The sequence below is a fragment of the Equus przewalskii genome, chromosome 22, assembly GCF_037783145.1.
Source record: "Equus przewalskii isolate Varuska chromosome 22, EquPr2, whole genome shotgun sequence".
Classification (NCBI taxonomy): domain Eukaryota; kingdom Metazoa; phylum Chordata; class Mammalia; order Perissodactyla; family Equidae; genus Equus; species Equus przewalskii.
Genome location: NC_091852.1, coordinates 38,091,304 through 38,115,175, shown reverse-complemented (window position 1 = coordinate 38,115,175; position 23,872 = coordinate 38,091,304). Strand labels below are relative to the sequence as shown.

Sequence of the window (23,872 nt, the reverse complement as noted above, 5' to 3'; positions counted from 1 at the left end):
TCTAGCTACCAAGAGGATCAGAGACAAATAAAAGTATTACTTTATACTCATGCTATCACAGGAAAGCATTTTCCACACAAGCTATCACTGGAAGGGCCATAAAATCGCTTTTCAGGGCTCTGAAATGGACTAGAAGCATTTTAAGTGGATGGAACTGAAAGGGATGAAGGCATAAATGAACACTGCTTTCTTCAGGAAGAGTGAGACTGGCCTGTTCACAACAGAGGATGAAAGGAAAAGAGCTGGAGATCCAAGACCAAAAATAAGGAAAAGTCATGGTGAAGGATTAGACCAACCTTAAACTGCTTACAATTCTGACAGGTTACAAGGTGTTTTTTTTTTGCTTGATCGATTTTTAATAGACACCAAGAATGGTACGATTTAATGAGATCTTTTAATAAAAGCCTGTGTTGGACATCTCATGTACCACTTCAAATACTACTGCTATTGCTGTAGTGGCTCTTGCTTCTTGCCTCAGACCACGTCAAAGATCCAGAAGTACAAGGAAGTTGAAGCTCCATAGGCCAAAGCTTGACAAACTGGCAATAGAAGCCCAGGGATAAATGCTTCTCCCTTTATTCTGGATCCTTCTGGAGGGTTCTAAGACATATTTCATAAAGCTTCTCAGAATATTCTGAGAACTGGTTGCTTGTAGCCATGGCCAATTTGATAATACTCTATTGCCTCTCCCATCTTCAATATTTCACTCTTCTGGTCCCTCTCCCACCTGCTTGCTGGGATCACATTTGCAAATGAACTCTGTTGTATAAGTCTTTGCTTTTGTGGAAACTCAGGCTCTGCTTTTGCCTTTGGGAAAACTCAGGGTCTACTTTTGGCAGAACCGAGGCTAATTTAGAGCCTATGTGGAGAAAGGAAGTAAAATATGAAAAAGGAGGAAATGCCTTTATATTTGGCCATAGATGTCACAGGAGTCTTAATGACAGCAAACGCTTGGAGTCCACATTTTTTTGTCCTCAGTTCAAATGAGAGATATCACTGAGCACTACCTATGTACTAAGCACTAGGTACATATGTTGGACCTAGGGATGCCTCTATGAACAAGGTGTAAGAAAGGCGATATCAGAGGTAAGTATCTATCTGTAGCAGACACAATGGAGGTGGCAGCCCAGCTCACACAATCCCCCAGTGCCATGGCTTTTCTCCCTACCCTGTCCTGTGGTCAGAGCTGACTGATCCAAGCTGGGCCAACTAGATCGTTTTTCCCAGGAATCTGAAAACTTAAACTGAGACACACAGTGAAGAAAGGTGGATAGAACTGCATCATCTGACGGTGATGTTTCAGAGAACATCCTCACCTTACCAAAGCCAGGATGGTTAGCTCTTGCTTCACTTTCTGAGCTCCCAGTCTCCTCACAATCAATATCATTTTTGCCTAATTTTGCTGTTCAGAGTACATATATTTTGCTTGAATTGGAAAAGACCTTACGTTATGATGATTCAAATAAGGCTAAAAATAGCTCAACTAAGACCAAATCCACTGAAATTAAGGTAGCCTAAGATACACAACCATTTTCACTGTGCAATGAAAGATCTTCACGATAAGAGCAGAAAGAGAACAAGGGGGAAAAGGAAAGTTAATGTTAATATTTGAACTGAATAACCAGCCGATAAACTCAGTAATATAAGAATATAGGTATAGCCCCAAAATAGGTAATAAGACTGCCTTATTCTACTTCGTTTTGATTCAAATTAGTGTACACAGGCCTAAAGGATATATGTTTGCAAATTAATTTCCAAGGCTTTTTTTTTTTTTTCCACCTCAGGAACACTGGGAGGGTGGGGTGGGGAAGGAAATTTCATAACAGAACTATTTCAACAGTTCTACTTATTTTTACTTCCTTCTAAAATTGTTAAAATATTGGGCAGAAGGAAAACACAATACAAATATGACCTTCTTTCATCATTTCATTGTTCTAAATCAAAGTATGTGATTCTAATATTATAATCGAAAGTATTTTAAAAATTGGACTCAATAGCCAACTTGAAGAGATTCCTACTGGCCAAAAATAGGACAACTTGAACTTTAATAAGGATATTATCTGTAAGAGATTGAAATGCATCAAATATGCTCAAATCTGAGTTCATAATAATACTTTTAGAAATTGGGAAAAAAAGGGAAAGAGTCAAGCATTCATCCTACCTTTCCTATATAAACCCTACCATTGCATAGAAATAGCAGGTGAAGGGGAGTTTCTTTTTATAGAAGTATTCCAGCTAATAAATAAAGAAGAAAGGATAGAACTAGAACATCATTTCAAAGGATAGAACTAGAACATCATTTCTTTAACTCCTAATGAATTAATGGACTAGGCATTGAGCATCAACAACTTCTAACACCATAAAAAGAAACGCAACACACATTACATGCTTCTTGATGAAAGAACACACCATGCCCTGTTGTCTTGGAAAAACAAAACAAAACATGCCACAACTAGAAGGACCCACAACTAAAAAATACACAACTATGTACCGGGGTGCTTTGGGAGAAAAAGGAAAAATAAAATCTTTAAAAAGAAAAAAAGCTCTGAATCTAATCAAGTCTCTAGAGCTAAGTACCTTTTAACAGAGAAACACATCAAAACACATCATGAGGATGCAATCAAAATTCAGAATATAGAAAATTCTACAGCTCACATAAGTCAGGTTTTTCAACACCTAAACTGCAAGGAAGAAAAGAAGTGGGAGAGGGAAGGGAAGGGGACCACCTTTAGTTTAAAAGATATCTAAAAGACTACATTATGATGCGTAGCACAAAACTTACGTGATAAAACTACAAAGAAACATAAGGAGGATATTACTATAGAAGTCAGGACAGTCACAGGAGGGAGGAGGTGGTGATTAGGACTGGGCTTTGAAAATCTCGGAAGTGGCTGGAAAAGCTCCATTTCTTGATCTGTGTGATGCTTAGAAGGGTGTTTGCCTTATGTGCAAAAAAATATTAGAAAAATCACCTGAGGGTGCTAGTTTAAAATGCAGATGTTTGGGCCCTACTCAGCCCTACTAATGCAGGATATCTAGGGGTAGGCCCGAGGTATTTGCATTTTAATAAACTCTGCCCAGTGATTTTTATGGGCACTAGTCTGAACCATTTGACTGGAATGGAAGCTTCACGAACCTTGCCTGTTTTCACCTAATTGCTACAGCAAAGTGTTTGCCATAGGAAGCTGCTTAATAAATGTATGCTAAATGTGCGTGGCGGGGGGAGGCTATACAATAAAATGATCAGAGAATGATAGCAAAAGGAACTAAACCCTGTGAAATTATACTTGATAATTATGTCTACTACTCACATGAATCTAGTACAAGTAAAAAGGAACAACACAGGATTTACCTGCTAAGTATGTTACATTTCCAGTTAAGACATACAACTCCTGGTAATTTAGCTATATAATATTTTCTATATAATATTTATCTATATATTATCTATGTAATAATGTATCATATATATTATCTATTATATACCTAATAGGTATAATTATCTATAACATATAATTACACATCAGAATAGAGGCTTGGTATATGATATATATAATATGATAAAATAATAATTATATAATATATAATTGATATAATAGGATACATATCAGTTATATTACTATGTAATATAGAGTATATATTATTACTACATAGTAACATTATATATATACATGGTAGTATATTTTTACTGTATATTACTATTATACATAATAGAGAATATATAATATTATATATAACACAAATATATGCTACTATATATTAAGATGTTACTGTTGTACATAATAGATAATATATACAATATTAGATATAGCAAATAAAATATATAACACATGAAATAATATTGTCTATGGAGTCCCAGCATATGTGAAACCATTCTAATCACAAGATTGACAAATTGACAAACGACTTACTTGAAACTTCATCAGCTCCCACCTTTCACCGAAATCTACATCCACTCCCTGCATTTCCTCACCTGCCATTCACTCCCCTATTCCAATCTGCTTCCAACCATCACCACTCCACTGAACCTGCTTCCTCTAATGTGAACAATTCTACTTGCTGCCTCCCAAGAGCACTCTCCATCCCCTACTTTCAATCCTCCCTCCATGACACTGTGGACCAGTCCCCTTTTTGAGATATTCTTTCCTTTGAGTTTCATGTCATCTGTCTCTTCTGCTTGTCATGCAATCCATCTGCCCATATTTTCTCAGACTCTTCTTTATCAGGACCTCCAAATATCAACAGCCCCTGGAATTCCCTCCCAAGCCCTGTCATGCAATCCAATGGTTAAAACTCCCACCCCAAAGTACATGTCTACAAATCTATCCTTTAGCCTAGGCTCTATCATGAATTTTAAAACCATATATCCAACTACCTATGATTCATAAATACTTCAAACCAAGCATATCTAAGACCAAACTTATCATCTTCCCTCCAACATCAGCCATCATTTCTCAAAGTGAATGGCACTATGCAGTTGCCCAAAATAGAAAGCTGAGACCCAACTGAGGACCCTCTCCTTGACCATCTAAGCAACCACAAAGCTCTACTTCTTCATCTCCTATATTTCTTTCTTCCCATTCTTATTTCCCTAATTAGCCCCTTGCTATAGACTGAATGCTTCCCACTCCCAAATTAATATGTTGAAGTCTTAACTGCCAAGGTGTATGTTTTGGAGTAAAGAAGTAATTAAAGTTAAATGAGGTCATAAGAGTGGGGCCTTATTCCAGAAGGATTAGTGTCCTTATAAAAAGAAATGATAGAGAGCTTACTCTTGCTCTGTCTTCACCATGTGAGGACACAGGGAGAAGGCAGCCACCTACCAGCCAGGAAGAGACTAGGACTCAAATCAGCCAACACCCTGATCTTGGACTTTCTAGTCTCTGGAAGTGTGAGAAATAAATTCCTGCTGTCTGAGCCACCCAGGCTGTGGTATTTTGTTATGGCAGCTCTAGCAGTCTAAGACATCGCTCCTCACTTCCTGTCCTATTACTGTTGCCCTGCTCCAAACCCTCCTCCACTCTCCCACCAGAATAACCCTCCACACACAAAAATATGAGGGCAACTCTGCCAAAAGATCTTAATAGCATGCCATTGCCTAGAAGACAAAATGTGAACTCAAGGCTGGGCCTTATCTCCTACACCTTAATCCTTCAACAACGCTCAAAACCTTCTTGTTTTCTTTACAGGCCATGCCTGCCTGCTCTCTCATGTTTCTGTACTTGGGCACATGCTGTTCCTGCAGCCAGAATGCCTTTTCCAACCTCTGGTTTGTAGCAGGCAAACTCCTACTCAGACTTCCTCAAATCTGAACTAATGCCCTACTCCCCTTAACTTGTGCTCTCATTGCAGTTTAAATGCACTCCCACAGAAGCATTTACCTTCTTGTACTACAATGATTTACTTGCGTGTAGTTAAGTCCCTTGAGATCACAGAATGTACCTTTCCATCTATGCATTCCTTAGGATCTGGCACATAGTCTATGTTCAACACTTGTGTTCTCACATGAATAAATGAAAAAATGTCACAGTGGTAGATCCATAACTGATGCTCTAAAGAGCATTTAATAACTCATTTTTATAATAAATGATATTAATAGTAGTAATACATTAGTAGTATGATCTAATGATATTAGATCAAGACACCTTTGGTATGCAATAAAGTAAAAGAGTACACCCACCCAGCTACTGAAACACCAAGACCCACTTATGTGATAACTGACACATTAAAATTTCTTACAATCCTTACCTCCTTCAGAAATTCAACACTGTGCTCTAAAAGGTGAATTAAAGATGAACATTCCCCAGTTATCTTTAAGCTGACTTCACAGACACATAGAAGCTGAAGGGTCATCTGGGCAAGCTGAATTTTCCAGAAAATGGGATGACGCAAAAGGCTTAAATACACTTCCTCGATAAACAGCATCACTTCTGTTGTCTCTATCAAATCTTTCATCTGTTTAAAAAAGCCAGTACATGACATTAAAATAATATACAAACCAAAAGATAATTTTCAGCTATATAAGAGGTTTTAACAACAAAATATTTTTCCCTAAACCTATAAAGACTTAAAGGAGATTAACTCAAAGAAGCTTAAGCTATACAACTCTGCCTTCTCCTTTTGTCACTAACCAAAATACAATTTGCTACTGTTTCTGTTACTGCTGGTTGGCATAAATTTTTTTTTTGTTTATTTTTCTAACTTCTCTGAGTGCAGATTTTTTTTAAAACAATTTATATGAGAGTGCCAACGTGTTGAAGGAAATTAATTAAAGTTGGTTTTGAGTTCTCCAATGAACTCTCCTCTTTACAATTCCAACTTAGTTACCTGATAGTAAAGGGTTAGCATGTTATTTTAACGCACTACTAAGCCCTTCATCTGCAAGATATTTGCTCAGACAACCTTAACTGAGAGCATGATTTCCACACTTGGCAGATGCATGAATGACCATATTCAAATGGTAGGGTGTCTTCTCAACAGGCTAATGTGTTAGATAGGAAGGACTTGGGTGCTCTTGAAAATCCCAATTCAATTCAAACCCAGCTGTTCTGATCAAAATTCTGGAGTTGGTATTAAGGATATGGTCTTGCTCGCAGACACACTGGCATTTCCCAGAGATTACAAACAATGAACCATCTGCTTCAATCAGGAGCCTTGTGTCTGTTAAATTCATCAAGAGGAAAGCCTACAGTTGACCAGCTGTACCTTTCACCAGTCGTTACCACCATAATAACCCAAAATGACTATAAGTTATACACAGAGAGAAAAACTATTTCCTAACAAACAAGAGAAAAAAATATTAAAAGATCAAGGGGGAGGAAAATATTAAGTTATAAAAAATAAATGTGAACAGTCCAGAAGCTAAATTATCTTGCTCTTTTGCAAATATACAATGGGAAAGGCAAAAGGCCACCAAGAAAAGAAAGGGATTAAAACAAAGAAAAGCCTCATGTTTATTTGACAACATATTTCCTTGAGTGCATTTTTTTATGCATACTTGAAATTTTCCATAATAAAAAAAAATTTTTGAAAGACAACCTCAGCAAGTTAGCATTAAAGGCTCTCTAATGTTTAACATTATCAAAATTGTTAACCAGAATACTTTTGAAGTAATGTTCTATTTTTATGTAGAAATAGATTGTGTGCAATGAATAAAATGTGCAATGACAAGAGTCACAGTTAAAAAGAAAGAACTACTGGAATCAAAAGTCAGTAGTAAAATTTAAGGCAGGTAAGACCAAATAAAGACAATTCCACAAACATAACATGGAAGAGCAACTCGTATGAGAAGAAAAAGAAACAGACATTTCACTGACCACCATTTCATCATAGGTCAATAGGATGGCACGGCTATTTCTAAAAAAAATTTTTTTAATTAATGTGATTTTATTCAAGTGCTCATATGGGTCAGACCACAGTGACAGTACTGTATTCAGCTTTAAGGAGAACCTTTTCTAGTAACACATTCTGAACACCAATAAACTAGAGAACTCCGGGCAAAGGACAGTAAAAAGTCTGAAAACCATTTCACGTGGAGAAGAAAAGAAATTGATGAAGCAAAGAAAGGAGGGAGGGAAAGAAGGAAGAATGGAAGGATATAAAGGAGGAAAAGGAAGGAAGAGAGAAACAACACATGAGAGGACACAGATGCGCTTTTGAGAAACCTGATTTTGTTTTGTTCTGAGAAGAAAGACTAACAGGTAAAGCCCTAGGAAAACACAGGTCAATTAGAACTAGTGGCTAGAAAGAAAAAAAAAAGTTGCCTTGCAAAATAGCATGCTTCCTATAACTCAAACACTTAATCTGTCATAGAATGCTTGTCTTTTAAAGAGTATAAGAAATACCTGTAATCCATGGGAAAATTGATTACATTGCTGCTAAGATCTCTCTCAACTCTGATTCTTCATTCTAATAAAGTTGATTTCTTAAATGATTAAGTGTACTTATGTTGCTCGTTCCATTAGTTCCAAATGATGTATTGCTTTTTTTCTCACCTATTTTGACTATATTAACAAGCCACAGATTCCCAGAAATATTCCACAGAGCTCACTTCTAGAATCATTTAGGCTTGTCAATATAGGTTCATGAAAATGAGGGCAAACATCCACCAAAGAACACAGAACAGGGCGATGCAAGCATGGTGTGGAAAAGCATACCCTATTTCAAGGTGTTCTGCCTATACATTGCTTTATTGCTCACACAAAACAAAGGCTTTGGAAAAGCCACAGGAGAATTGATTTTAATTAACTTTTCTCTGCCTTGATTACAGGAAAGCCTATTTATAAGTCACAAAGGAAAGATCCACTCTAGTCACTCCTTGCTAACACAAACTTAAAACACGTCATCTCTGACCTCAAGTGATCACTTTGAAAAATATTCACAGATTCCTTCCATCAGCTGGGCAGCATGGTGCTGAGATTCTAGGCAAAGGACAAATTTCAGCGATGGGAGAGGATGGCCTGAGAAACGTTGACTACCCTAAAATCACAGCACAATGGCAACCAGAGTTTTTTTTTAAATCTGTGGTGATAGAGACATTAGCTCAAATTTCTCCCTCCCCTGAACTCCCCAGGCATTTTATCCATATTTCTGTTAAATATCTTCCATCCATCTACTCTGAATTATGAGAATTTATATACTTGTCTTAACTCCCTTACTAGACTGTGAGCTTCTCAAGAGCAGGATCCATCAGGGTCAGCAAATACGTTGTAAGGGGACATGTGGAAACTGGAATCTAGCCAGCATTCAGCTGATCAAGCCATGCGTTCTCAGGGCTGTATCTGCCTAGAGGCGCATCTTTCTCTAATTTGCACCAAGGGGTGTTTTCTTTCCTTGTAACTCTCTCAGTGTCTAGCACAAGGAGAAATCCAACTCAAAATTCTTTTCCCTGAAGTCTTTCTTACACAAAGGAAAGTTTCCATTCCTACTAATCCTAAAATGGACTAGGTTGATTTATATTTCTATGAATTTAGTTAACATTGTATATATTAATGTTTAAATCTAGATTTGGTTCCTTCATCATCTCCAAAAGCTTATAAGCATTTCTAGAGCTGGGATTGTATCTGAATTTGACAAATCACATAGGTCCTACTTTATGTATGACAATAATAACACTTACTGATGCTGAGGGTATATTAGTGAAGGAGGATGAAAGGCCTTACCTGTAAACACGGAACCATCTCACAATACAGTTGAAGTATCTGTTGTTCCAATATTGATGGTTGTTCTTTGTCACAAACCCGGGGTTGAAGTAAGACTTTTAGCAGGGCTAGTCTGAGTCTAGCATATTCTTGTAACTGGGATGGTTCACAATATAGATACCATAGAAATGGTGCCATGATTTGGACACATGAAACTTCTGACCTGTAAGTCATGTAATGCATAAGCCAGTCACTGAGTTAAACAGAGTACCAAGCAGGTAAGAGGTAAATATCAACTTATAGTTCATGACATATCATAATCTATGATATTATCAAGTGTAACTCTTTTCATGATTCTTCTATTCCACCATGACCTACCTACACCCACACCAAACAGTTCTTTGTTTCCTGGAGCAAATGACAACACCAGACTGCACGCCTGGCCCAGGACTAAGAGAGTCTCCACTTGCACACTAGAATAGCATCTATATCTCCAGGACCAGTCCTTCACGAACATCAGAATCATTTCAGAAGCTGTTTAGAATTATAGATGTCAGAATCCACTCTCCAGGAGTATGACACAGGCATGCATTTGTAAAAACTCCACAGGCGAATATACAACTATGTACTGGGGGGATTTGGCTACTAGGGGGATTTGGGAAGAAAAAGCAGAAAAAAAAAAGAAGATTGGCAACAGTTGTTAGCTCAGGTGCCAATCTTAATAAAAGGAAAAAAAAAACCTCTACAGGTGAGGTTCTATGTAAAACAAGGCCATACAGATACCCCAAGAAGATTATGATAATAGTTAACATTTACTTGTCAACTTGTTAACACTTTTGGTGTGCAAGTTACTGCACTTTAAGCCTTTAAACTCACTTGATCCTCACCACAACCCTATGAAATAAAAAACAGTATAATCCGATTATGCAGATGCTGAAACTGAGGCAGAGAGAGGTGAAGTAACTTGCCAAGTACCTTCTCTTAAGCTCTTCCCAAAGGAGGAAGACACTACAAATCTTTCAGTCTTCCTCCTTTCTACAGTCATGTGCTGCATAATGACGTTTTAGTCAACGACGGACGGCACATATGACGGTTGTCCCGTAAGATTAGTACCATATAGCCTAGGTGTGTAGTAGGCTATACCATCTAGGTTTGCATAAGTGCACTCTACGATGTTCACACAACCACGAAATCACTTAATGATGTACTTCTCAAAATGTATCCCAGTCGTTAAGTGACACACAACTGCATTTAGATTTCAAAATATCCCAATAACTCCTATTCCAAAATCACTAAAATGCCAGAATGACTTTTGAGATATAAAAATCTGACTATGTCGTTAACCAGCTCAAGAGAGTTTACCCCTAAGAGAAATTATTTAGCCCAATTCACAAAACCTCCATAATTTGGCCTCTGCTGATCTTTCCAGCCTCACTGCTTGCTTCTCTCTGTTCTCTGCTGAACGATACTAAATTTCTTTCAGATCTTCAACCAAGCCTCTGGGCTTTCTTCTCACTTGCTGTTCCCTCTACCTATAATACTCTCCCCTTTCTCCCTTTCCTGTTTCTTCCTCTGCCTAATTTCTACCATCTTTCAGTTCTCTCCTTTACAATAGCTTCCTGAGGGCCTTCCCTGATACACAGCCTAGGTCAGATCCCCACTATGTGCTTCTATAGGAGAATGACTTTATTGTCAACTATTTAACATGTCATTCATTTAATATTCCCTGCCAGACTATAAATCAAATGAGGGCTTGGACCACAGATTTCTGTTTACTGCTGTATTACCAATAACTGTACACACTAGGCCTTCAAAGAGATCTCAATCATTAATCGATTCAGTTACAGTAAGTTATAGGGTCACTGTACAATTAGCACGCAATTAAATATCAATTTTAATATTTTTCATATTGATTATATATAAGGAATTATCAGATAAGATACAAAGATGAACCAGGCATTACCTATCCTTAAGAAGTACACAATCTAACAGGAACAATCAGTTCTGTTCCTGGATTCGAGGAGAGGAAGTGAAAACTGCTAAAAGAGAGGCCAAAAGTGCAACACTTCATCTTCATGGAGGAAATGACATTGGAATTATGCTTGACAACATAATTTTATAATACCATACATTCTCCAGCAATGTGATTTCAAAACACCATTAACATTAATAAAAATGTAAAAGCTACCAAATTGATAAGATTTAATTTATTCATTCATTCATTTATTTGCTTGGCAAAATTTACTGAGTCCCCACAGTACACCATTCACTCTTCTATGAGCTAGAAACAAAGCAAGAAACATAAACAGATTAAATCCTTGCTCTGCTGGAGTTCACAGTCTGAAGGAATCTTTTTTTCTAGCATGAGTACAAATACGCAACCTTAAAAACTCAAAAGGAGGACTTTTGAGATCATACTTATTACTAAAACATAAATCTTTATCACATCATCCACGTTAGGAAACTAAATAAAGCTTCACGGATCAAGCAAGCAGATAATGTATGTATGGGTCAGAATATGAAGAATAAGTTTCCAGAAAAGAGATTTTAAAAACATTGTTTCCTCATCTCTCTCTAATAATGTATTCCCCAGAGAATAAATACTATCCAAGTGTCAAGAATGTCCACAAATAGCTTATCAGTTTTCTCCTACTTTAGGATGCTGAAGGTGAAATGCAAGGTTCATATAAAAAAATATATTTCTAAGATGCTGTTTTTATTTGACATCAGGAGCATGTCAAGCTTCCTTAAGGACAATATACTATTTAAAAATCTCCTTGGCTTACCCTATTCTGATTTTAGATTTCGCATGTCCCATGTGCTATCTGATGATTAACTATCACTTCAGTGGAATATGAAATTGACAGGGCTTTAGGAGAAAAGAGAAATAATAAAACAGATAATCTGAAATCCCAAAGTGATTAACAGTGGTTAAGAATGTCACTAGTTGTGCATGTATATATACACGAGTCTTTCATATTTATGTTCACTACTGTGGGAGAAGTACTAGAAAAAGACCTGAAATGAGAGTCAAAACACTGAGGCTTTAGGCCCAACTCTGCCACTAACTAACCATGTGACCTTGAACAAGTCACTTAATGTTGTTCTCCTTAGTTTCCTCATCTGAAAAATTTATGTGTTAGACTAGATAACCTTAAAGTATCCAGGCCTAAGGACCATGGCATCATTGTCAATTTACGCAATTCTCAGTTCCATGAAAGTGAAGCCTTAACATCACAAGCCTTGTACAAATGAACGCAGAATTTAATTAGAAAATAATGCCCATGGGGCCGGCCCAGTGGCACAGCAGTTAAGTTCGCACATTCTGCTTCAGCAGCCCAGGGTTCACCAGTTCAGATCCCGGGTGTGGACATGGCACCACTTGGCAAGCCATGCTGTGGTAGGCGTCCCACATACAAAGTAGAGCAAGGTGGGCACGGATGTTAGCTCAGGGCCAGTCTTCCTCAGCAAAACGAGGAGGATTGGCAGCAGAGATTAGCTCAGGGCTCATCCTCCTTAAAAAAAAAGAAAGAAAATAATGCCCCAAAAAATCTAGCATGAAGATACGCTCTCATTTCAGGACATCTACAGACTACTAAAAATGAACACAAACAGCTACTCTAATAAACAATTCCTAACACAGAAAGAGCTAAAATACAAGCTATCTTCACAACCATTTGCCTCCTTCCCATAACTGTGAATCGCTATTTATATTCTTGTTACCAACCTTCCTTCATTACCTTCTAAACAGCAACTTAAAAACTACTAAGTTAACTTATTCGAAAACTAAATCTCACAAACTAACAGTGTGCTGAAAAACGCAACCAGAATTATCAACTTCATCTTGCAAAGAATAATCCCATAGTGCAAAAGTAGAATGAGGCAATTGAAATTACTCTTTGCAAATAAATAGAAAATAATTTAGAACTTCTAAAAGGCTCTAGACAGCATACTCCAACACCTGAGAATTTAAATGAAAGGATTAAGTCAATAGAAGCTTATCAGTAAATAAACCAAAGTCAATTAATTATCTTTTTTTCTTTATGAATATCTAGACAAATTTCATTAGAACAACTACTCCCAAATCCCAATATAATACTCCTTTGAAATGAAAATAACCAAAGGGTAAATTAATTACTTGTTGACTCATAAAGTATTGGGAAAGAGAGATATTCTTAAGGATTACCATAAAAACAAGCTTAATAACCAATTTGGCACCTCAGCAGCAGCGTCTTTTATAAAGTTACCCAACCTATTTAACAAAAGAGACAAATTTTATTAAACAAATATGTTTATAAATTCATTATTTTTGCTTTCTGACATAGTTGAACAAAGACCTATTTAGTATATATTAGCACCTTACCTTCAAAAATGTAATCCTACATGAGAAAAGAGAGGGTGATAGTGATGTTTATTTTGAGCTATTCATTCAAATGTTAACATAGACTTTTCTCACTGGCAGATGATTACGAGTTTCCCTATATCTCTTTAAAACTGCCCATGGCAGTACATCCTGCCTAGAAATTCCATCTAAAATTGAAGTTATGGACTTAGAAATGGTGTTTTAAGAAACTGTATCTACAGGACACTGTAAGACCTTCAAGAGCAAGAAAACATGAATGTAGCTGGTGTGGTGAATATAACTCATGCATTGGATTACCAGGACAACGGTACCCTATCATGACTTTGTGTGATGGGACTAAGGATGTAGGGATATTATACATTAGGAGGCACTCTACAACCCACTGGCTGGGCCCCACCAATCTGTGAGCCTCATGTATATAAATTCAGCATTTACAGAGCACTTAGAAAAGTGCCAGGAATTATTAATACAAAGAATAATGAGACACAGTCCTTGCCCTCAAGAAGGTTTCACAGTTGATAGAGGAGAGTAATTATAAGACAACACAGCAAGTATAATGATGTTAGAAATCACAAGTGAAGTTATCACGGGAGCATGTAAAAGAGACACCTAATCCAGCTTGATACACAAAGACTTTCTCGGACAGAGAATGCCTACACAGAGATTTAAAATAGAGAAATTAGTCAGGAAAGGGCTAGGGAAAGATTCTAGAGAGTCGGGGCGGGGGGGGGGGACTACTAATAAGCAAAAGCACAGAGGCAAGGGAACAGCACTGTTTCCTGCGTGGAACCCCAAGCAAGTCAGTGTACCACTGAATGCACAATTCATAAATTGTGATATAAAGAGAAGATAAAACTGCAAAACAGGTAGAAACCATATCACACACAGCCTAGCCTGACATACTGGATTTTACCCTGTAGCCTAGGGATTTTCCAACTATTTCAGAAACCAAACTACTGTTCCAACAGAAAGCTTCCATAAGATATCAATGTGTGAATTCTATAAAAATAGAGCTGAAGAGTTGGGAGTGTTCCCTGTGCTTAGCCCATACATTACGAGTATGGTTTGAAAACTATAGTGGTGGCGATTTAAGCAAGGGAGTGATACCATAAGATTTGCCCTCTTGATATATGACCTTGAAGGATGTCTAAAAAATGGATTTGAGTAGGATGAGACTGGATGCAGAAATGTCAGTTAGTAACAGGTGGCAACAGCCACAGCAGGAAATAACGATGATGACCTGAGCCAGGGCCATAATGGTAAGAATGGAAGAAGGTGGGTAGCTTTGAGGACCATCGGGAGGCCATGATGAAACTAAACTAACTGTACATATGGTGGCTATCTGGTCCCAGCTGGCAGTAATTACTTGATCCCAATCGCCAAGTTTCTAATGGAGAGATTAACTCACTAATCAATTTCCAGGGGGAAGAATCTATCTTCTATGTGTATTGTGTAATAGTTTACCAAATATTTCTAATTAACTGTCGTAACTAACAAATGCTTAACTTCTTTAATAACAGCTTTACTCATATTCAATATTTTAACAATCAATAAATCTTGTAGGTTTTTTCTCTTACTCAAAAAGAAAACAGAAAACTATATCCTGCCCTAAGATACTTCTTTTCTTCAGAAGAAAACATTACAGCCAAAGCAGCTAAAAACACAAAAAACAAAAATGAACTCTAAAATTAGCATATACCATTCCATCTCCCTCATTTACCTTATTTTACATTACCTTTCAGGGCATTGCTGGAAAAAAGTTGTCAGCTGCTGCAAAAGTACTGGCCAGCAATCAGGTCTGTGTTCAAGCACAGTGATCAGAGGCTGAGGATGATTTCTGAAGAACACAGAGAGTCACATTGGAAGCTGTCATTTCAGGATGACACATTCTCAATAAACAAATACAGCAGCAAAAAAGCCAATGCTATCTAGAGACTTTTTCAGGATTTGTAGTTGTCACAAAACTATCATTTGCTGCATTTGTTGCAGAGTTGGTCCCTGAGAACTGACATTTTTTCCTTTATCTAACTGTTTTGAAGAAAAGAGAATGAATCCCGGAATCTTAGAGACCCAAATCTGAGAACAGACTCTGCCATTTAATAGCTCTATGACTTTGACCAAGCTCCTGAATCCAGAAGCTCTCTCATATCCATCCTCTTGACGCCTTCATTCCTGGAAGTCATGGGCTGCCTCCTCCTGCTGCTCTCTTTCCAAACCTGGGAAGGTTCCATTTCCTCTAACATTACCCCAACTCCTAAGCACTATCTCTCTGTCTCTGTCCCCACTTACCCCCATTCTTCTTAATGTATGGCTCTGTGTTCCCCCAGCTTAAGATAAGTAAAAAATATATATTTCTCCCATCTCAAATAACAAACTGTCCAAATTGAAATGTCTGCTGAATAAGGATGAATCTTTTTATTTGGGCTACATTCATTAAGATACCTAAAAAGACTATATAAAACATAAGATCTGAAATCTGAAGGAGTCTCAAAAAACAGGGTCAAAAAAAAGAAAAAAGCACAAACAAGTTATTTTAAATAGTTCAAAAAGCCTACTAGAAATTGTAAATTCCTTAGCTTTTTATACTACAAAGTACTATGCAAAGTTTTTAGTTACTATTGATGTGGCTGTTTCCTCCAAAAATTTCTTTAAATAAAATTAAAAATGCTCATTTAAAAAAATCAAATAGAGAAGTATCAATCTTTTTTACATAAAGGAATCATATACATAATGCTATACTTTAATCTTAATTTTTAACCCAACAATATATTACTAGCAATGATTCAAAAATAAGAACAATCAGTTGCACCCAAATGGTTTTTTGTTTGTTTTCTTGCTAAGGAAGATTGCCCCCAAGCTAACATCTGTTGCCAATCTTCCTCTTTTTTTTACCTGAGGAAGATTGTCCCTGAGCTAACATCTGTTGCCAATTTTCCTCTTTTTGCTTGAGGAAGATTGGCCCTGAGCTAACACCTGTTCCCAATTTTCCTCTTTTTGCTTGAGGAAGATTAGCCCTGAGCTAACATCTGTGCCAATCTTCCTCTATTTTATACGTGGGTCACTGCCACAGAATGGCTGACAAGTGGTGTAGGTCCGCACCAGGGACCCGAACCTGCAAACCTGGGCCACTGAAGCAGAGCACACCAGGCTTAACCACTAGGCCCCCAGATGGTTTTTTAAGACTGCCTTCTTGGTGGTTCTCAAAATGTGATCACCTTACTGGCAATATCAGCATCACTTGGGATATTGCTAGAAACTTGTTAGAAATGCAAATTCAAACTTGTTAGAAGTACAAATAAATTCTCAGGTCCCAGCCTAGACCTATTAATAAATAGCCCTCCAGACAATTCCAATGCCCTGCTATAAAGCAGTGGTTCCCAATCCCGGCTGCAGGTTAGACTCATCTGTGGAGCTCTTTAAAAAATATCAATGCCCAGGCCTCAATATATTGGAGTTGCTGGGACTGGAGCCCATGCACTAGTAATTTTTAAAAACTCTTCCAGCAATTCCAATGTGTTGCCAAGGTTAAGAACCATTACAAGTAAAAAACCACAGAAGAGGGAGGTTAGGAGTTAGGAAGTTTTCTGATTTTTTTTCTCTCTTAAACAGAAAAGTATGGCAGATCCATCACACTGAAACACTCACGTTAAACACCTCTCTGACACTACTACACAGTTTTGGGTATTATAACACCATCTCTTTATTTTCTCCTCAACCTCACCTAATTTATCATGCACTAACTTCACATGCTGGCAGCCTCCTGTTTGTTAAAGCACAGGCTATTTCTGACTGATCAGATTACTGCCATTGCTAAGGGATCGCTCCAAGTGAGTTCTATGCCAAAACTCAAAAATCATATCAAAATCACATTTCCCAATTCCAAACTCTTTGGCAGTTAAACCTATCTAGAATTTGCTTCTACTCTAGTTGCCCTAGACACTCAGAAACAAATGTTACAAATCCTAACAGCTTCTCAGGTATGTCACATCAGGTGAACTTCTTACATGGAGAGTTCAGTAGGTCATGTTTAGTTAAACATGAACAAAAAGGAAAGGACAGCAACTGCCATGATTCCAGCTGTGGATTTTTTCTTCTGACAAGCACCATATTGAAATGAGAGGCATCAGATATTACTATCCATTAATCTTCCAGCTAAGGGTGGCATTTATGACGATTTCAGAAGAAATTCCAAGTTACCACATGGTCTCTGTATGGTCATAAAGCACTGAGGTGTTTTCAATACTCTTCCCCTATAAGTTATCCCCTACCCCTTCCCATTCCTTACCCAAAACACCTGTTAAGGATTTATCTCCTTGTTAAAACAGTTGGCTTTGTCCAAATTAAACCAGGTCAACAGAGGTAGTCGTTGTAAAGTAGGATTAGAAATGATGCACATATGGCAAACAACTCTATTATAATTTAGCTTCTGCCTCTCTGGGATTGTGGGAATCACTCTAGCTTCGTTGCATGAAGCTGAAGTCCTGTTTTGCGAGCTGTTGGATTCAGCAGATTCTATTTAGTATCTTAGACTTAAACTTGAAAGATGAGATTAAATAGAATACAATAGGACAGGGATCAATTACTGATTGAGACATCTGTATAATTAACTTTTCCAGAGAATTGATTATGTCAGATCCAGGTAGAAATACTGTAGGGAATAATACATGTTATTGATTCCAAGAAGCTGAAAACCTTAAGGGAGACAGTAAATCCAAAATCAGAACATTGAATCTTACTGTTGATTAACATTTAAATTCTAATATACTATTTCAACTGAGTACAACTAACTTAAAATCAATTATAATTGCCAAATTTTGTTTTAAGCTTAAACATAATGAAGGAAAAAGCTAAATTCTCCCTTATGAAACATCAAATTGGTATGTAAATACACATACAAAATAACACATAAAGTCTTACACTAACAGAATGGATGTATTTTTTAATTCAATATACTTTATTGTGCAACTACCATACATAAGGGTTTCTCAATCTTGGCATTACTGATATTTGGGCCAGATAATTCTTTGTTGTGGGGGCTGTCCAAGCATTATAGGATGTTTAGCAGCATTCCTGGCCTCCACCCACGAGAAGCTAATAGCATTCACCCTAGTCATGACAATCAAAAATGTCTCCAGACATTACCATATGTCCCCTGGGGGATAAAATTGTCCCTGGTTAAGAACCACTGCACTAGGTAAAATGACAAGCACTGAGAGGCACAAAATTGATTAAAACACGGTACCAGCTGAGTTATTCAAAAAGCTATGATTCTACCTTCACCATTCCTTACACTGAACCAAAAGTAATCAATCAATCACGCTCAAAATTTTGTTTCTTTTCTTTTCTTTTTTTTTTTTTTTGAGGAAGATTAGCCCTGAGCTAACATCTGCTGCCAAGACTCCTCTTTTTGCTGAGGAAGACTGGCTCTGAGCTAACATCCATGCCCATCTTTCTCTACTTTATATATGGGACGCCTACCACAGCATGGCTTGTCAAGCGGTGCCATGTCCGCACCCGGGATCCAAACCGGCGAACCCTGGGGCCACCGAAGCAGAACGTGCGGACTTAACCACTGCGCCACGGGGCCGGCCCCAAAATTTTAAGTTTCTTATTGAAATAGAGTCATCAAATATTAACATTAGATGCACCAGAGTAACACAATACAGTAGAAAGTGGAAGACTTAAAACAGAAAATAAATGTAAAATTATTCCTTTGCAAGATATAGAATCAAGTTCCAAAATAAATAAACAGCATTAAATAATATGCATACTAATTTGGATATGATAGAAAATACACTTATTTTCCTATTTAAAACATTATAATTAGAGCATTTAAAATGTCATAAGGCTAAGCATATGTCAATGTTTTCAAGAATTGACTATTAAGTTTATGGATTATTCAAGATTTTTCTTTTCCTTCTTCTTCTCCCTGCTTGTTAGCCATTCCACTTCATTCAAGGACATCCAACTGAGAAAGGTCAAGGTAAATGGAAAGATCCACAATTTAAACAAGTCAACTTTGCTTTTCATTAGCAGCTCTGTTGATTAAAAAGAACAATGTGGTACAAAAAGAACACCAAAACAAAAACTGGGTTATACCGTAAGATTTCACTTATCCCCAGCCCTGCTATTCAAGTTATAAAGAGTAAGGTGACTACAACACTTTATTCAAAATGATAGATGGATTAACCAAACAATCAATCTGATCACTTGTAAAACAGACAGTGGCAGACAATAAGCTATACAAGTTTTGAAAAGCAAACACCAATGTGGGACATTGTCATCATTATTATTAATGTAAGCAGTGCCTACAGAGCATCATCGGAATCATTTACTGTTATGCTGCCATGTCCACATCTCAGAAAAAAGTAGAAGTGGAGAGGTGAGGTGAAATAGTGGAGGGGAAACCATTGCATTAGAAGTCAAGAGTTCCAAATTTACACTCTGGCTCTGCAACAAATCATGTGACCTCTGGCAAGAGAATTAAGCTCTCTTGGGCAAAGTTTCTTCATCTGTAAAATGAGGAAATCAGACTAAGTACCTTCCAGTGCTAAAGCTATATAGCCCAAGCCACCATGAAAGCCCTAACCTTCATACTTCTCAGGATAGAGGTGGAACCCAACCCTGTAAAGCAGAAAGCAGTAAAGATGCCTCTCAACTATTAATAATTCCATGCCAAGCTTAAATGGCTCTAAGGCCAGTGTCTAATAAAATCTAAGATCTCAAAAAAGAGGTCTCCTATTTTTGTCTCAGAGATAAATCATCCTATATTTTTTTTACTTCAGAGAGAAGTAAAGCGCTGCACCCAGACTGAGCCTACAGAAATTTTAAATCAGAATTTCTTAACTCTTGAGACATCTAATAGATCCTGCTTTCGTATTAAAAAAGAATAACATTGTTTCTAAAGATCAAAATCAATACAAACCAGGCAACCAGGTCACCCTTCATTGGCCTCTAGTGCCTCTAATCGCTCCTTCACTGGGCATTATTTTCTTCTGCCATAGGTGAACCAATTTGTTGTACATTCTTTGGCACTTTCCTATTTCATGATTTGTAAATGTTTTAATTACTATTTTAAGCAAAGCATTTAACATAGTACATAGCACAGAGAATACTCCATAAATGGGGTACTATTATGAATATCATGCAGGTAGATTTGTATCTTAAACTAGAGCATAAGCAGCTTGAAAGCTGGGTCTATGTTTTCTTATGCTTTTCAGTGCCAAATGCACATCTACGATAAACGTAACACACACACACACACACACTTTCCCCAAACCACCTTTTTAAACTCCAACTGGATCATGAAAAAACCAACTCATCACAGTCCCTCCAGCACATTGTTTCAAAGTCCACGTTGTTCAGAGAAAGAAAACACAGAGGAAGCATGCAGAATTGGTATCAAATATTTTCGCCCTTCCCGCCCTCTAATAATATTGTCAACAACACAGAGCAGTACACGCATCTTATCAGAACAGAGTGGGGGGAGGAATGAATGATAAATTCGTGGTTCCACTAGACTAGCACAGAGGCAATAACAAAACAAGGTATGTAACTAGATTCACCTTTCCAAACATAAATACATCACTCTTAATAGAAAAGAGGGAGTAAAAAGAAATTAGACTTGTGGTAGGCAAATCAAAAAGCAAAAGTTATTTGTAACCTTTAGGTCACTTCAACCTTTCTGCTACATCTCTGAATACAGGAAAGCTACGATTTGATTTCTATCATAAATTCAGCGATAGACACAGATTGCCTATTCTGTGTGAGGAAACAATGCCTGCAGTCACCATGCATTTTCATGTATGCAGCTGTGACCCTGGCGCTTTCAGAAGCATAGCATAGCACTTACTACATCAAATATGCATTTTAAAAGCATTTCTCTACCTGCTCTGAATTTTGATTTGAAAGCGCTGGTTAGAAGCCAAAAAGAGATTTTTTAAAAAGCTCTGAGGATTTTAGGTTAAAAAACACATAGTAAAAATTTATTATGAAGATTCCACAATGAATATTACTATTAAAAAAAGAAAAATTAAACAATAATTGTAAATCATTATATATCCTGTAGAGTTGTAAGACAAATGCATTTTATCCTTTCCACACAAGCTCCCAGAAAAGGACGACTTGGAGCAAAAACAATTTTAATTTTCACATTTTTGACTAATTTCATTCTTTCTTTGAGTCTATCAGGCAGATAGGGAGAGTATAAGATTTCTTTGAAATTATAGTTCATATTCCAATGATTCTGCCCTCACACTGAACCTTTCCCAAGATCTCTATTTTAAGAGGCAGGGTTTTAATGCAAAGGTGTCTGCCAATGTCAGAAGTCTGGGACTATTTTAGGAACGTGATGGCGAAGGAAAAACATACAAATACTTAGAGATCCAAAATTTCTATTATTACATGCCATGATTGAAAAAAAAAAAACCAAACTAAAGACAAGGTAAATAGGCTAGTAAGGCAAAAATTACAACATTTTATGGTCTTAAGACATTTATCAGCAAATTACCATACCAATTTTTAAATTAAACATCCGCACTTAGAAGAACTTACAAAGAATTTTCTAATGGTGATTGCTAAGTGGAAGATTGTACAATTCATGTAGCTTATTCTTTAGGTCTGATTATAAATCCCAGGCAATTAGAACCACAAACCATGAGCAAAGACTTCCCTGGGTGGGAAAGAGGAGAGAAAAGAGGAAATGGAAACAGAAGCAAAACATGCAGTTGGACAGAAAGAATCTAACTGCGGAGAAACAGATGGCCCTTGGAAAGTATTATTGGCTACACTCCCTGAATTACTGCCCTAGCTTCTTTCTTATCCTTAGCTCTGCTGGGCTTTTTCAGGGGCAGATCTGACACTAACATTCCCTTCTTTCCCATCTTCTTTCTCCTGATTTTTCTATAAAGCTGTCCACTCAACCATGAAAGCAAGAATTCACAAGTCCTCTGAAATTATATGCAAAATTTTAAGTACACATGTGTGTACGTTTTCCAGGAGAAGGTCCAAAACTTTGATGAGATTCCCAAAGAAGGCCCAGACCCCTCCAAAAAAGGGTTAAATACCAGTGAATTAAAGTGAAGTATATCTAAGGAAATTGCTGCAATTCAGCCTTGTTAAGCTCTCTCTTCAAAAACAGTATAAAGTAAGCACTCTTTCCAAAAAACAGGTTATATATGATATGTTCTGCCCAGAAATGGTGGGTCCCTAAGTATTGAAATTTCTGTAACTTCAGCAAAATAAAATATATTTTGTATATTTTGTAAATGTATTCTACTGGTTCCAATACCTTATGGCAGCTTGATTGTGTAGTACAAATGATTTAATAATGGTGTCGTGCGTACTTTACGCTAAATAAAACCAAACATCTACATCTCAGGGGATCCCTTGAGACAATATATTATTGAAATAATCATCTCCCCAAAAAGCAAAACGCTCGCTTCAACAACAAAACCATACGACAGCAACTGACGGTCGATTGCTTTAGGTGTTACAGGATCCCAAGCAATCTCATTAAGAAATAGTAAATGTAATAAGGAATTTCCATAGAAATGAAAAATAATAACTACTCTTAATTAAAGACTAAGAGGTTTACTTTCAGGAATTTACAAAAGGTATTACCTTCAGAATAAATGTAAAAGGCAAAAACAGTAAAAATTCATTGGACTTGGAAAGCATACAAAAATATTCCAGAACACATAAAATGTGGTATATTCATGCAGTGGAATATTATTCAGCCATAAAAAGGAATAAAGTACTGATCATGCTACAACATGGATGAAGCTTGAAAACATTATGCTAAGTGGAGGCCAGATATAAAAGGCCACAGGTTGTATGATTCCATTAACATGAACTGCCCAGAAGAGGCAAATCACAGATACAAACAGTAGTGCTTTCTAGGGGCCGGGGGTAAGAGGTATTGAGAAATGACTGCTAATGGATATGGGGCTTCTTTAGGGCGGCAATAAAAAATGTTCTAGAATTAGATAGTGGTAATGGTTAAACAACTTTTTGAACATACTAAAAGCCACTGAAATGTACACTTTAAAAGGGTGAATTTTATGGTATATTAAATCTCAATAAAAAAGGCATTGGAAAGTATTGCAAACTTAACTCAGCCACATACTATTTTAAATTTAGTTAACTTCTCAATTTTAGAAAAATTCTTGTGTATCATGTGAAGCCTAAGTATATTGCCAATATAATAATAATAATAATAATTTGAATTTCCCTTATAAAGAAAAGTTCAAATCAGAATCTCATTTATTCTCTCAATGTCCCTGGTTAATAGCTTAATTGTGCCCATTTTAAAGATGCAGATGTGGAAGGAAAAAGAGTCGTCATTTTCTAACGTCAGCATGAAATACCACGA

General features: G+C 37.0%; 1 protein-coding gene across 10 annotated transcripts in view; it reads right to left on the bottom strand.

Moving 5' to 3' along the window:
- FOCAD (focadhesin) overlaps positions 1-23,872 on the bottom strand; it is a 270,485-nt gene that overhangs the window by 187,571 nt on the left and 59,042 nt on the right. For 8 of the 10 annotated variants that reach the window (XR_011531312.1, XR_011531311.1, XM_070589694.1 and 5 more), the window contains 3 exons: positions 15,236-15,337; positions 9,159-9,360; positions 5,746-5,952 (listed from right to left, as the gene is read on the bottom strand). Coding sequence is in view for 8 of the 10 variants with exons in the window: in XM_070589694.1 (XP_070445795.1) it covers positions 5,746-5,952; positions 9,159-9,360; positions 15,236-15,337 (511 nt within the window). In the remaining 2 variants the exon portion in view is untranslated. The remainder of the gene's footprint in view (positions 1-5,745; positions 5,953-9,158; positions 9,361-15,235; positions 15,338-23,872) is intronic. The other 2 variants (XM_070589695.1, XM_070589696.1) reach the window with 1 other exon arrangement.